Below are 11,379 nucleotides of genomic sequence, written 5' to 3' on the forward strand. Positions count from 1 at the left end.
TTATAGAGCCAGTAGTTACGGACGCGGCACTACCTTATATACAGTTTTTCATTTTTCCCCCCTATTTTTTACAACTTTTTATGTGTTTATTAGGGAAAAGGGGCTTGAAACTAATTTTTTTATTATGAAAAACACAATTTTTTTAAACTTTTTATTTTTGGGGGTTTGATCCCCTCTACAATGCATTACTATACATCCTGTATAGTAATGCATTGTGTCTGAGCACTGCCTTCACAGTTGCCTAGAAGACCCAGCCTAATAAGGCTGGATCTCATAGGCTCCGTTGAAGGCCTTCTCAACCATCGGGTCCCTGTCACTGCAGCGCAGGGACCCGAAACACTCAGCAAGACCGTGTATGCCGCGTTCAGGGCTGACCTATATACAAAAGGGTCAATTGTTTACAGCGATGCCGGCAGATACAGCAGAGGCCCGGCTGTCAGTGACTGCCAAGCCATTGCATTAATTGCGAGCGCACTGCTCCAGTGCCTGTCCGATCATCTTGATGTACTAGTACTCCATGGGTCACCAAGGGGTTAATGGTTAGCATTACTGCAAATATCATATCATTTTTATTGTTTTGCTCTGTTCCACCACTTTATCTATACATACTGTATGAAGTAAAATAAAATATCGATATGTCCACATTTGTTACATAAAATCTCCAAGTGGTGTGCTTCCCCTTACACTATGTCCCTCTGAATGCTCCTGCCGTGTGGGTGGAGGTATGAATACTGTACGAAGAAGCAAGGTTCATGGGGACAATTCATCATCACTGCGCTGACCGTAAAGAAGGACTCGTGAAATAAGAATCCTATTTTTGTCTCATAATATTTCCACATTCTCAACAGTTTCTTCTAGGAGTGAATTCTCGGATGATTTTAAATTTTGATTTCCTCAAAAAAACATTTTATTTTTTACACAAAACATCAAAATGGTTTCTCTTCTATGTGAATTCTCTTATGTAGAACAAGACTTGATTTGTGTGTAAAAGCTTTCCCACATTCTGAACATGAATATGGTTTTTCCCCTGTGTGAAGTCTATGATGTGTAGAAAGACTTTTTTTTTCTGTGAAACATTTACCACATTCTGAACATGAATATGGCTTCTCTCCTGTGTGAATTCTACTATGTTGATTAAGATGTGATTTCTTGGTAAAACCTTTCCCACATTCTGAACACGAATATGGCTTCTCTCCTGTGTGAATTCTCTCATGTTGTAAAAGTTCTGATTTAAATGGAAAACCTTTCCCACAATCTGAACATGAATGTGGCATCTCTCCTGTGTGATATCTCTGATGTAGAACAAGACTTGATTTGTTTGTAAAACATTTCCCACATTCTGAACATGAATACGGCTTCTCCCCTGTGTGAATTCTCTCATGTCTGATAAGATCTGATTTTTTTGTAAAACATTTTCTACATTCTGAACAGGAGTAAAGCTTCTCTCCTGTGTGGATTCTGTGATGTGTAACAAGACTCGATTTGCCTGTAAAGCATTTCCCACATTCTGAACATGAATATGGCTTCTCTCCTGTGTGAATTCTCTTATGTATAACAAGATCTGATTTAGTTGTAAAACATTTCCCACACTCTGAACATGAATACAACTTCTCTCTTGTGTGAATTCTCTGATGTTTTACAATATCTGATTTATTTGTAAAACATTTCCTACAGTCTGAACATGAATACGGCTTTTCTCCTGTGTGAATTCTCTCATGTATAACAAGACCTGATTTGCCAGTAAAGCATTTCCCACACTCTGAACATGAATATGGCTTCTCTCCTGTGTGAATTCTCCTATGTATAACAAGATCTGATCTAGTGGTAAAGCATTTCCCACATTCCAAACATAAATGCGGCTTCTCTCCAGTGTGAATTCTCTCATGTCTAAGAAGATCTGATTTACCTGTAAAACATTTACCACATGTTGAACATGAATACGGCTTCTCTCCTGTGTGAATTCTTCTGTGTGTATATAGATTACAGCTTTTTGTAAACTGTTTTCCGCATTTTTCACACTGATACCTTTTACCTCCTTTCTGCCCAATATTTGTGGTTACAATCTGTGATTGGTCAGGAGATGGTTCCTCATGATTAGGAGGATTATATGATAGATCTGTACTGGGAAGTCCTGGATATACAATCAGGGTAATGTGATTTTCTCCTGAAGGGCGATGCATGATATCTTCATCTTCTACTTTATAGTCTAGCGATAACATGATGTTTCCCTCAGATTTATTACTGGGATTTTCTGTTAGGATTCAAAATAGATTTTGTGATTTGTTGCACAATTCATAAAGTAGATACATTTATAATGTTCCTATGAGGTTGGATACACACATGCAGATTTTATGCAGTATATATAGCCAAATCCAGAATGGATCCAGCAGAAGAGAAAAGTATAAGCCCTTCCTTTGAAATCTATTCCTGCATTTAGCTAAAAAAAAATCTGCCACAGAAACTACATGTGTGATTCCAGACTTACACACAAGAGAAAAATATGACATACATTTGCCATAGAATCCCCAGCAGAAATCCAAATCTGACCTTCAGATTTCTAAGAACCTTTTGCAGTTTGCACAACTTGGATACACCCACAGGTTCAGCTCCATCCACATAACAAAACCATACTAAAAAGGTGCATCTCATTTTCCTGTAACATGATGTTAGAAACGGTGTGCAGAAAAGTCTGCAGCAGATAAACTACGGTGTGTATTTCCAATTGAAAGCAACGGGAGACGGAATCTGACAGTATTTCAGCAACTAATACTCGCTGAAATCCAGGAAGGTCCCGATTATCATAAGCTGAAGAAATAGCCTGCCTGACCTATCTAATGATAGTACTCCTGGTGACAGAGAGACCCCCATGCTTTCCAATACTGAAAAAAGGTCTCTGCTTTCCTCCAACCCTTGGTAGCTCCAAGGTGGCAATTTAGGCACATTCCGACAACTAGGTAATATGGTAACCTCCCAAATCGCCACCTGATTGTCACAGGCTGGAATTGAAAAGGAAATGGGGCAGAAAAGGAAAGGTAAGTGGCTTCCCAGAACTAATGTTCTCTGTACAAGCCCTACTGGTAATGACTGGGGAAGAGGGAAGGCTGTGAAAGAGAAAAAAGAAAAACTTCCTCTGCCATGCACCATTAGGTAGGAGCATCTAGAACATGTACAGTTGGGAAAATAAGTCATCGCAGTTACACTTCAACTGTGAGAGACAGAATAAAAAAAAAATAATAATAAATCCAGAAAATCACATTGTATGATTTTTAACCTCTTCAGGACACATGACGTACCGGTACAGCATGTTGTCCTGGTACTTAAGGACACATGACGTACCAGTACGTCATGTGTAGTTCCGATCACCGCCGTGCGGCGGGCGGTGATCGGAGCTGGGTGCCTGCTGAAATCAATCAATTTAGACCTGCGGTTTGCAGCGTTTCCGGGTGGTTCGGGCGGCGACTGTAGTGGCTAGCGGGTCCCCGTGCTGCTGTGACAGGGACCCGATACCTGATAGCAGGAAAGGCAGCGCGATGCCTTCCTTAGGCATCAGCGCTGCCTTCCCGGTGACAAGCCTGTGAGATCCTGCCCCCTGGATCTCACAGGCAGAAAGCTGTATGAGTAATACACACAGTATTACTCATACAGCCAATGCATTCCAATACAGAAGTATTGGAATGCATTGTAAAGGGGATCAGACCCCCAAAAGTTGAAGTCCCGAAATGGGACAAAAAATAAAGGTGATAAAAAAAAAAGAAAGTTTTCCCAGCAAAAAATTAAGTTTCAAGTAAAAAAAATAATAAAAAAAAACGTCATTTTCCCCAAATAAAGTAAAACATTTTTTTAGGTATCGCCACGTCCGTATCGACCGGCTCTATAAACATATCACATGACCTAACCCCTAACACCGTAAAAAATAAAAACTGTGCTAAATAAAACAATTTTTTTGTCACCTTACATCACTAAAAGTACAACAGCAAGCGATCAAAAAGGCGTATGCCTACCAAAATAGTACCAATCTAACCGTCACCTCATCCTGCAAAAAATGAGCCCCTAGATGAAACAATCGCCCCAAAAAAAAAAAATATGGTTTAGAATATGGAGACATTAAAACATCATTTGTTTTGTTTTAAAAAAGCTGTTATTGTGTAAAACTTAAGTAAATAAAAAAAGTATACATATTAGGTATCGCCACGTCCATTATAACTTGCTCTATAAAAATATCACATGACCTAAACCCTCAGATGAACACCATTAAAAAAAACGGTGTAAAAAAAAGCAATTTTTTGTCACCTTACATCACAAAAAGTGTAACAGCAAAAACTATGGCTCTCAGAATATGGAGACACTAAAACTATTTTCTTTTGTTTAAAAAATGATATTATTTTGTAAAACTTACATAAATAAGAAAAGTATACATATTAGGTATCGCCGCGTCCATAATAACCTGCTCTATAAAAATATCACATGACCTAACCCTTCAGGTGAATACCGTAAAAAAAAAAAAAAAATATATATATATATATATATATATATATAAACGGTGTAAAAAAAATCCATTTTATGTCACCTTACATCACATAAAGTGTAATACCAAGCTATTAAAAAGTCATACGCACCCAAAAATAGTGCCAATCAAACCGTCATCTCATCCCAAAAAAAAAATCATACCCTACCCCAAATAATCGCCCAAATACTGAAAAAACTATGGCTCTCAGACTGTGGAGACACTAAAACATGATTTTTTTTGTCTCAAAAATGAAATCATTGTGTAAAAGTTATATAAATAAAAAAAAAGTATACATATTAGGTATCGCCGCGTCCGTAATAACCGGCTCTATAAAAATATCACATGATCTAACGGCTTAAAAAAAGCTATTTTTTGTCACCTTACATCACAAAAAGTGTAATAGCAAGCGATTAAAAAGTCATACACACCCCAAAATAGTGCCAATCAGACCGTCATCTCATCCCGAACAAAATGAGCCCCTACAGAAGACAGTCGCCCAAAAAATAAATAAAACTATGGCTTTCAGAATGTGGAGACACAAAAAAATTATAAAAAAAAAAATGCTTTGTTATGTAAAACTGAAACAAACAACCCAAAAAGTGTAATATAGAGCAACTAAAAATCATATGTACCCTAAAATAGTACCAACAAAACTGCCACCCTATCTTGTAAATTCTGAAATGGGGTCACTTATTTGTAGTTTCTACTCTAGGGGTGCATCAGGGGGGCTTCAAATGGGACATGGCGTCAAAAAACGAGTCCAGCAAAATCGGCCTTCCAAAAAACGTATGGCGTTCCTTTCCTTCTGCGCCCTGCCGTGTGCCTGTACAGCAGTTTACGACCACATATGGGGTGTTTCTGTAAACTACAGAATCAGGGCCATAAATATTGAGTTTTGTTTGGCTGTTAACCCTTGCTTTCTAACTGGGAAAAAATTATTAAAATGGAAAATCTGCCCCAAAAATATTTCTGAAGAATTTCAAGATTTGCTTCTAAACTTCTAAGCATTGTAACATCCCTAAAAAATAAAATGTCATTCCCAAAATGATCCAAACATGAAGTAGACATATGGGGAATGTAAAGTAATACATTTTTTGTAGGTATTTGTAAAGGGGGACTATTAATCACCAATATTTATGCAAATATAGATAATTAGTATTCATAAATAGGAGGAGCCGTCTAGTGATGACTCCGCCTATTTATGCCTTTATATAATAAATACAATACTTTCGCTATGCTTTACACTAATCACTATGCTAGCTGCATGCGCCTTACTGAACTATCGCCAATAACTACACGTTACACAGATAGTTACAAGTAACACAGTATTTATTACTTACAATACACTACCCACGCAATACACTAACAATACAGCACTAAATATACAATCCTAAACTACACTACACGTTACCAGATTCCACCCATAAACTAACTATACAGTTCACACATACAAGTATATAACAATAACCCACCCGTCTGTCTACTCACTGTCCCTACGGGGTTAACGGTGGCACTGCAGGGGTTTATGCAGGCCACCGACACAAATACAGTATTGCAGGGCTACACAGTATACCCTGCAAATGTAGTTACCAGGGGATCAGGGGTTAACCAGGGGATGCAGGGGTTAACCAGGGGGGGTCAGGATAGTGGTAGGAATCGTTGGTGGGATAGGGGATATCAGGGGTTATATTGGGCTTGTGGTAAGGGGGTTATCAAGGGTTCTGGCAGGAAAGGGGTTAAGGCATTAGGGTGGTGGGATTAGAGATAGGGTAGGGTTAATGGTACGTTGGTGGGATAGTGGTAGGGATCGTTGGTGGGATTGGGGATAAATCAGAGCAGGGGGTCAGGGAATAAGGGGGTGATACTTATGTTATATTGCTCGCGTCCAGGGGTCTGCTCCTGAGCGCAGGATGCGCTCTGCTAAGGTGGGGGTCCGATCCTCTTCTCTACTGAGCGCAGGAAGCGCTCTCCTGGGTCCGGTCGGGGGCCTCTCCTGAGTGCAGGATGCGCTCCTCTTCCAGGTGGGGGGGGGGTCCCGATCCTACCTCTTGAGTGCCGGGGCCGCCGGATATTTATCCCCGGCGGCCCGCACTCCCGCGCCGCCCACCAGGGGGCACGCGCGCGCGCCCCCATCATCCACGTGGGCCGGCGCAGTGATATGACGTCACTGCGCCGGCCAGCACATCGGTGACGCGCGGCAGGCAGGAGACGCCTTTGATCGCCCGCTTGCAGCACCTAGCATTTAGAACAAAGGGCTCCGATTCTGTTGAATCTGAGCTCTTTGTATCCATCAGGATGACCGGACCCTCGTCCGGTCATTCTGATGCAATTAGCCAGATTGCATTGGTGTGAATGCTTGGGGCCCATTCACACCGATGCACCTGGTTTCAGGTGTAGGAGGGGTGAATATATATAATATACATGCGTATGGATGCTTGGGGCACATCCATACACATGTATACATTAATATTAGGACATAGAAATATCTAAAGGGGGCACATGATTATATAAGGGGGCACGAGCCCCTACATTATAAGGAATATTATAAGGGGGCACAAGCCCCTACATTATAAGGGGGCACAAGCCCCTACATTATAAGGGGGTCCAGCACATATATCCCACAGGGGCCACCATGAGCCCCTGGGGATCCCCATGGGCAGACGTGCGCAGATGTTGGGCACATCTGCGCACATCATCCCATGATGCGGTGGTTAATGTATGCATATATACCATACATGCCCGCACGTGTTTGCAGGCATGCATGGATATATATGCATACGTCTCAACCCTTCCTCAACAGTATTACTATGTATTATAGAAGTAGAGAAATTTAAACGTGGAAATTTGCAAATTTTTCAAAATTTTTGGTAAATTTGGTATTTTTTTATAAATAAAAAAGATTTTCTTTGACTCCATTTTACCAGTGTCATGAAGTATAATATGTGACGAAGAAACCGTCTCAGAACGGCCTGGATAAACCAAAGCGTTTTAAAGTTATCACCACATAAAATGACACTGGCCAGATTTGCAAAAAATGTCCTGGTCCTGCATGGAATAAGTATTTGATACAATAAATAAAATAGAACTTAATATTTGGTCCAGAAGCCGTTGTTTGCAGTTCCAGAGGTCAGACGTCTCCTGTAGTTCTTGACCAGGTTTGCAGACACGGCAGCAGGGATTTTGGCCGACTCCTCCACACAGATCTCCTCTACATCTGTCAGGTTTCGGGGCTCTTGCTGGGCTACAATGACTTTCAATTGGGTTCAGGTCTGGAGACTGACTAGGCCACCCAGGACCTGGAAATGCTTCTTAAAGGGTTTCTGCCACCTGAAAAATGGGTATTAAGCTGGCTGACATTAGCGACGTGCTTATGTCAGCTAAACATAACTATATTAGTGCCATCTCACTGCCTAAAGAAACTTTTATAATATGCTAATTAGCGTCTAGGAGCAGGGGGGGGGCCTTGCACCTGCTCCTAGAGGCTCCGTTTGCCCACCTATTTTCACGCCCTTCTTCTCTTGATTGACAGGGCAGCGCTATAAGCCAACAGCCGCCGAGCGTCCTTCCCTCACTGCGCCTGCCCCAAATACTGAACGGCGCGAGATTTACATTGCAGACACGGCCGGCGGGAGGAGAGTTGCGCTACCTGGCCCTGTCAATCAAGAGAAGGGAGTGAAAAGAGGTGGGCAAACAGAGCCCCTAGGAGCAGGAGAGGCTAATTAGCATATTATAAAAGAAGTTCATTTTTTACAATAAAGGCTTTAGGCAATGAGATGGCGCTAAGATAGTTATTATGTGCAGCTGACATTAGCACATCGCTAATGTCAGCCAGCTTAATACCCATTTTTCAGGTGACAGAAACCCTTTAAGGAGTCGCTCCTTAGTTGCCTTGGCTTTGTGTTTTGGGTCATTGTCATGCTGGAAGACCCAGCCACGACCCATCTTTAATGCGGTTACTGAGGGAATCTTGTGATGCTTTATGGTTGGGACGGTGTTCTTGGGGGTTTAACTCATCCTTCTTCCTCCAAACACAACGAGTGGAGTTGATACTAAAAAGTTATATTTTGAACTTCTCCCATGTTTCTTCTGGATCATCCAAACAGTCATTGGTGAACTTCAAATGGGCCTGGACATGTGCTGGCGTGAGCAGGGGGACCTTGCATGCCCTGCAGGATTTTAATCCAGGACGGCGTAGTTTGTTACTAACGGTAATCTTTGAGACTGTGGTCCTACTTATCTTCAGTTCATTGATCAGGTACTCCCATGTCGTTCTGGCCCAATTGCGGACCTTTCTCAGAATCATCCTTACCCCACAAGGTGAGATCTTACATGGAGACCCAGACCGAGGAAGATTGACATTCATTGTGTTTCTTCCATTTTCTAATAATTGCGCCAACAGTTGTTGTCTTCTCACCAAGCTGCTTGCCTGTTGTCCTGTAGCCCATCCCAGCCTTGTGCAGGTTTACAATTATGTCCCTGGTGTCCTTAGACAGCTCTTTGGTCTTGGCCATGGTGGAGAGGTTGGAGTGTGATTGTGTGTGGACAGGTGTCTTTTATTCAGGTAACAAGTTCAAACAGGTGCAATTAATACAGGTAATGAGTGCAGAGTCAGAGGACTTATTAAAGAAAAACAGGTCTGTGAGAGCAGAATTCCTGCTGGTTGGTAGGTGATCAAATACTTATTTCATGTGATAAAATGCAAATTAATTATTAAAAAGAATAATCATACAATGTGATTTTCTGGATTTTTTATTTATTCTGGTTGTAAGACACCCTCCTGTTTCACGGTCCACTGGGGCCCCCAGGAATTCCCATGGAGCTCGGCCTGCAGGGGACCCCATTGGGCCTGCGGAATCTTCGGTTCTGACTCTTTTGCAGATGGACGCAGTTCTGGCGTCTGTACCGACACAACTGCGTATCCATGCTGGGCCGCTTGAGCGTCTGCGTGCACGCTTGAGAGGAGGTTCGCAAAGGGTTACACGGCCGAACGTACGCGCATCTTATTCGCTACGCGGGGCACTGATGGGGAATATACCTGTACATAAACTCTAGTAGATTAGAGGGCAGGCATGGGTAAAGTGATCAATGACCAGCCAAGGCCGCACAAGTGTCAGGGATTAGGATAATCTTATGGCCTATGAGGAATAGACACATGGCACTCTGTGATTGGCTAGCAGGTGTTTAAGAGGTGATCTCCCTGGCTGGTCAGTGCCCACTGTTGTTTTGAGAACCCAGGTGTATGTTGCTGTTCACATTCTTCCAGACTACATGTGCATGACCTCTGACTTCCTCAATCCATCTCTAGAGACTGCCTGTGGGAAACTTCTATGTGGAACAGTTTGTCTCGTGTTGGACCTCGGATCGGACCCTGGAAATGTCTCGTCCCCAGGTACTACGTTACACAGACTATTTCTGTGCATATGAACTTTGGCCTGGTCTGGCTGTCCCTTGAGAGTTTTGCTGCACAAGTTATTATTTGGATTGATTACCTGCATAGGATTTCTGGTCTGGACTGTACTACCGTCATTAAATAAATCCACCATTGTTTAAACTCTGTCTGGTTGTTTGAGGTTCTGCACCATTGTGGTTGTTTGAGGTTCTGCACCATTACACTGGTCTCTCACAGTTGAAGTGTACCTACGATAAAAAAATATTTTGATATTTTCCTTCTGGAGTTCTATACTGGTTGTTTGTGGATCCTCTTCTTCCCGCTCATCTCAAGCTAAGTCCTCCTGTATTCTCCTTTTTACATGCGTTGCTTCTAGGTCTCAGGGAGACACTGGGCCCTTCATGGTGGAAGGTACCGGCTGTCTCATTCCCCTCTCCCTAAGTTAGGGTTTGCTACAGTGTCAGCAGGGTTTAGGTTCCAGTGTACGAGTTTGTTCACCATCAGGACTTGCTTATACTGTCAGAAGTCAGGGAGAGGCTCAGGGATTGTTAGGAGGTTACCATTCCCTCCTCCCTAGCTTTGGGGCCTAGTCTGTTTACCTGTTGCTGTTTGTTTACCTGGTGTTCCTCTTATCCCTACTTGCCGTGACAGCGTGTTGCCTCTTGTGAGAATACTGTAACCATCAAGTTTTTTGCCACATATGAAACCAGAAAAGCTGATGTCCTGATTGTCACTCAGAGGACAAAAGGATGTTGGTAATTGAGACACCATTTATGAATCGTATAATTTTTATGAATATATTTCTTGTGGAAGAGAGATGGAAAGAAGCAGCAATTCCCCCATTGTTTTGGGGTTTTGTTTTTAGAGTTCACCATACAGCATGAACGACCTAATCACTGTATTCTCTGGGTGATGTGATTGCGACATTTATTGAAGAATTTCTAGGCGTTTCTACTTTTGTACTATAAAAACACTCTTACAATAATCTGTACAGAGCGATGTGACTGCAGGAACCCCAAGTATCTGCAGGTTTATACTGCAGCTTTCATCACAGCCGGTGCCCCCCAAAACCTGATGCTAAGTGTCCAGCCGGGACCATGAGAAGATGGAGAGAAGAGCTCGGAGAGGATGTCTATGTGCAGTCACAACTCCCTCCACTCCTGCACATAACACAGGGGTCACTGCCCGGAGTGCTCCTTTACTGCAGCTCTAAGGTGGAGCCTCACCTGAAGAAACCTCCCAATTCACTTCCTCCATTCATTATTCCATACCTGTGGTCACATGGACTGGAATGTCCTCCTCCACCTCACTCTTACACGGGGGATCGCCCATCATCCGCTCTTCTTCATCCTCCACTTTAATATCAGTCACATCTTCCCCCTGATTTGTCATCTGTAACAATTCAGGACAATACAGCAGACAGGTGGGAAATCTAACAGATCCACAGAAGAGACCCCCACCATCTATGACCCCTTTATGACTG

General features: G+C 42.4%; 1 protein-coding gene across 1 annotated transcript; it reads right to left on the minus strand.

The window, feature by feature from the left end:
• Positions 1-247: 247 nt before the first annotated feature.
• Positions 248-11,224, minus strand: LOC122936257 (gastrula zinc finger protein XlCGF26.1-like). The gene is made up of 2 exons (XM_044292373.1): positions 11,168-11,224; positions 248-2,251 (listed from the first exon to the last, which is right to left on the minus strand). The coding sequence occupies exon 2, from the start codon at positions 2,217-2,219 to the stop codon at positions 927-929; it is 1,293 nt and encodes a 430-aa protein (XP_044148308.1). The 5' UTR covers positions 2,220-2,251; positions 11,168-11,224; the 3' UTR covers positions 248-926.
• Positions 11,225-11,379: the final 155 nt, after the last annotated feature.

The sequence above is a fragment of the Bufo gargarizans genome, chromosome 4, assembly GCF_014858855.1.
Source record: "Bufo gargarizans isolate SCDJY-AF-19 chromosome 4, ASM1485885v1, whole genome shotgun sequence".
In the NCBI taxonomy this organism is placed as follows: domain Eukaryota; kingdom Metazoa; phylum Chordata; class Amphibia; order Anura; family Bufonidae; genus Bufo; species Bufo gargarizans.

Coding starts and splice junctions, on each gene's coding strand:
- LOC122936257 (XM_044292373.1), bottom strand. CDS start 2,219: ATGTTATCGCTAGACTATAAAGTAGAAGATGAAGATATCATGCATCGC.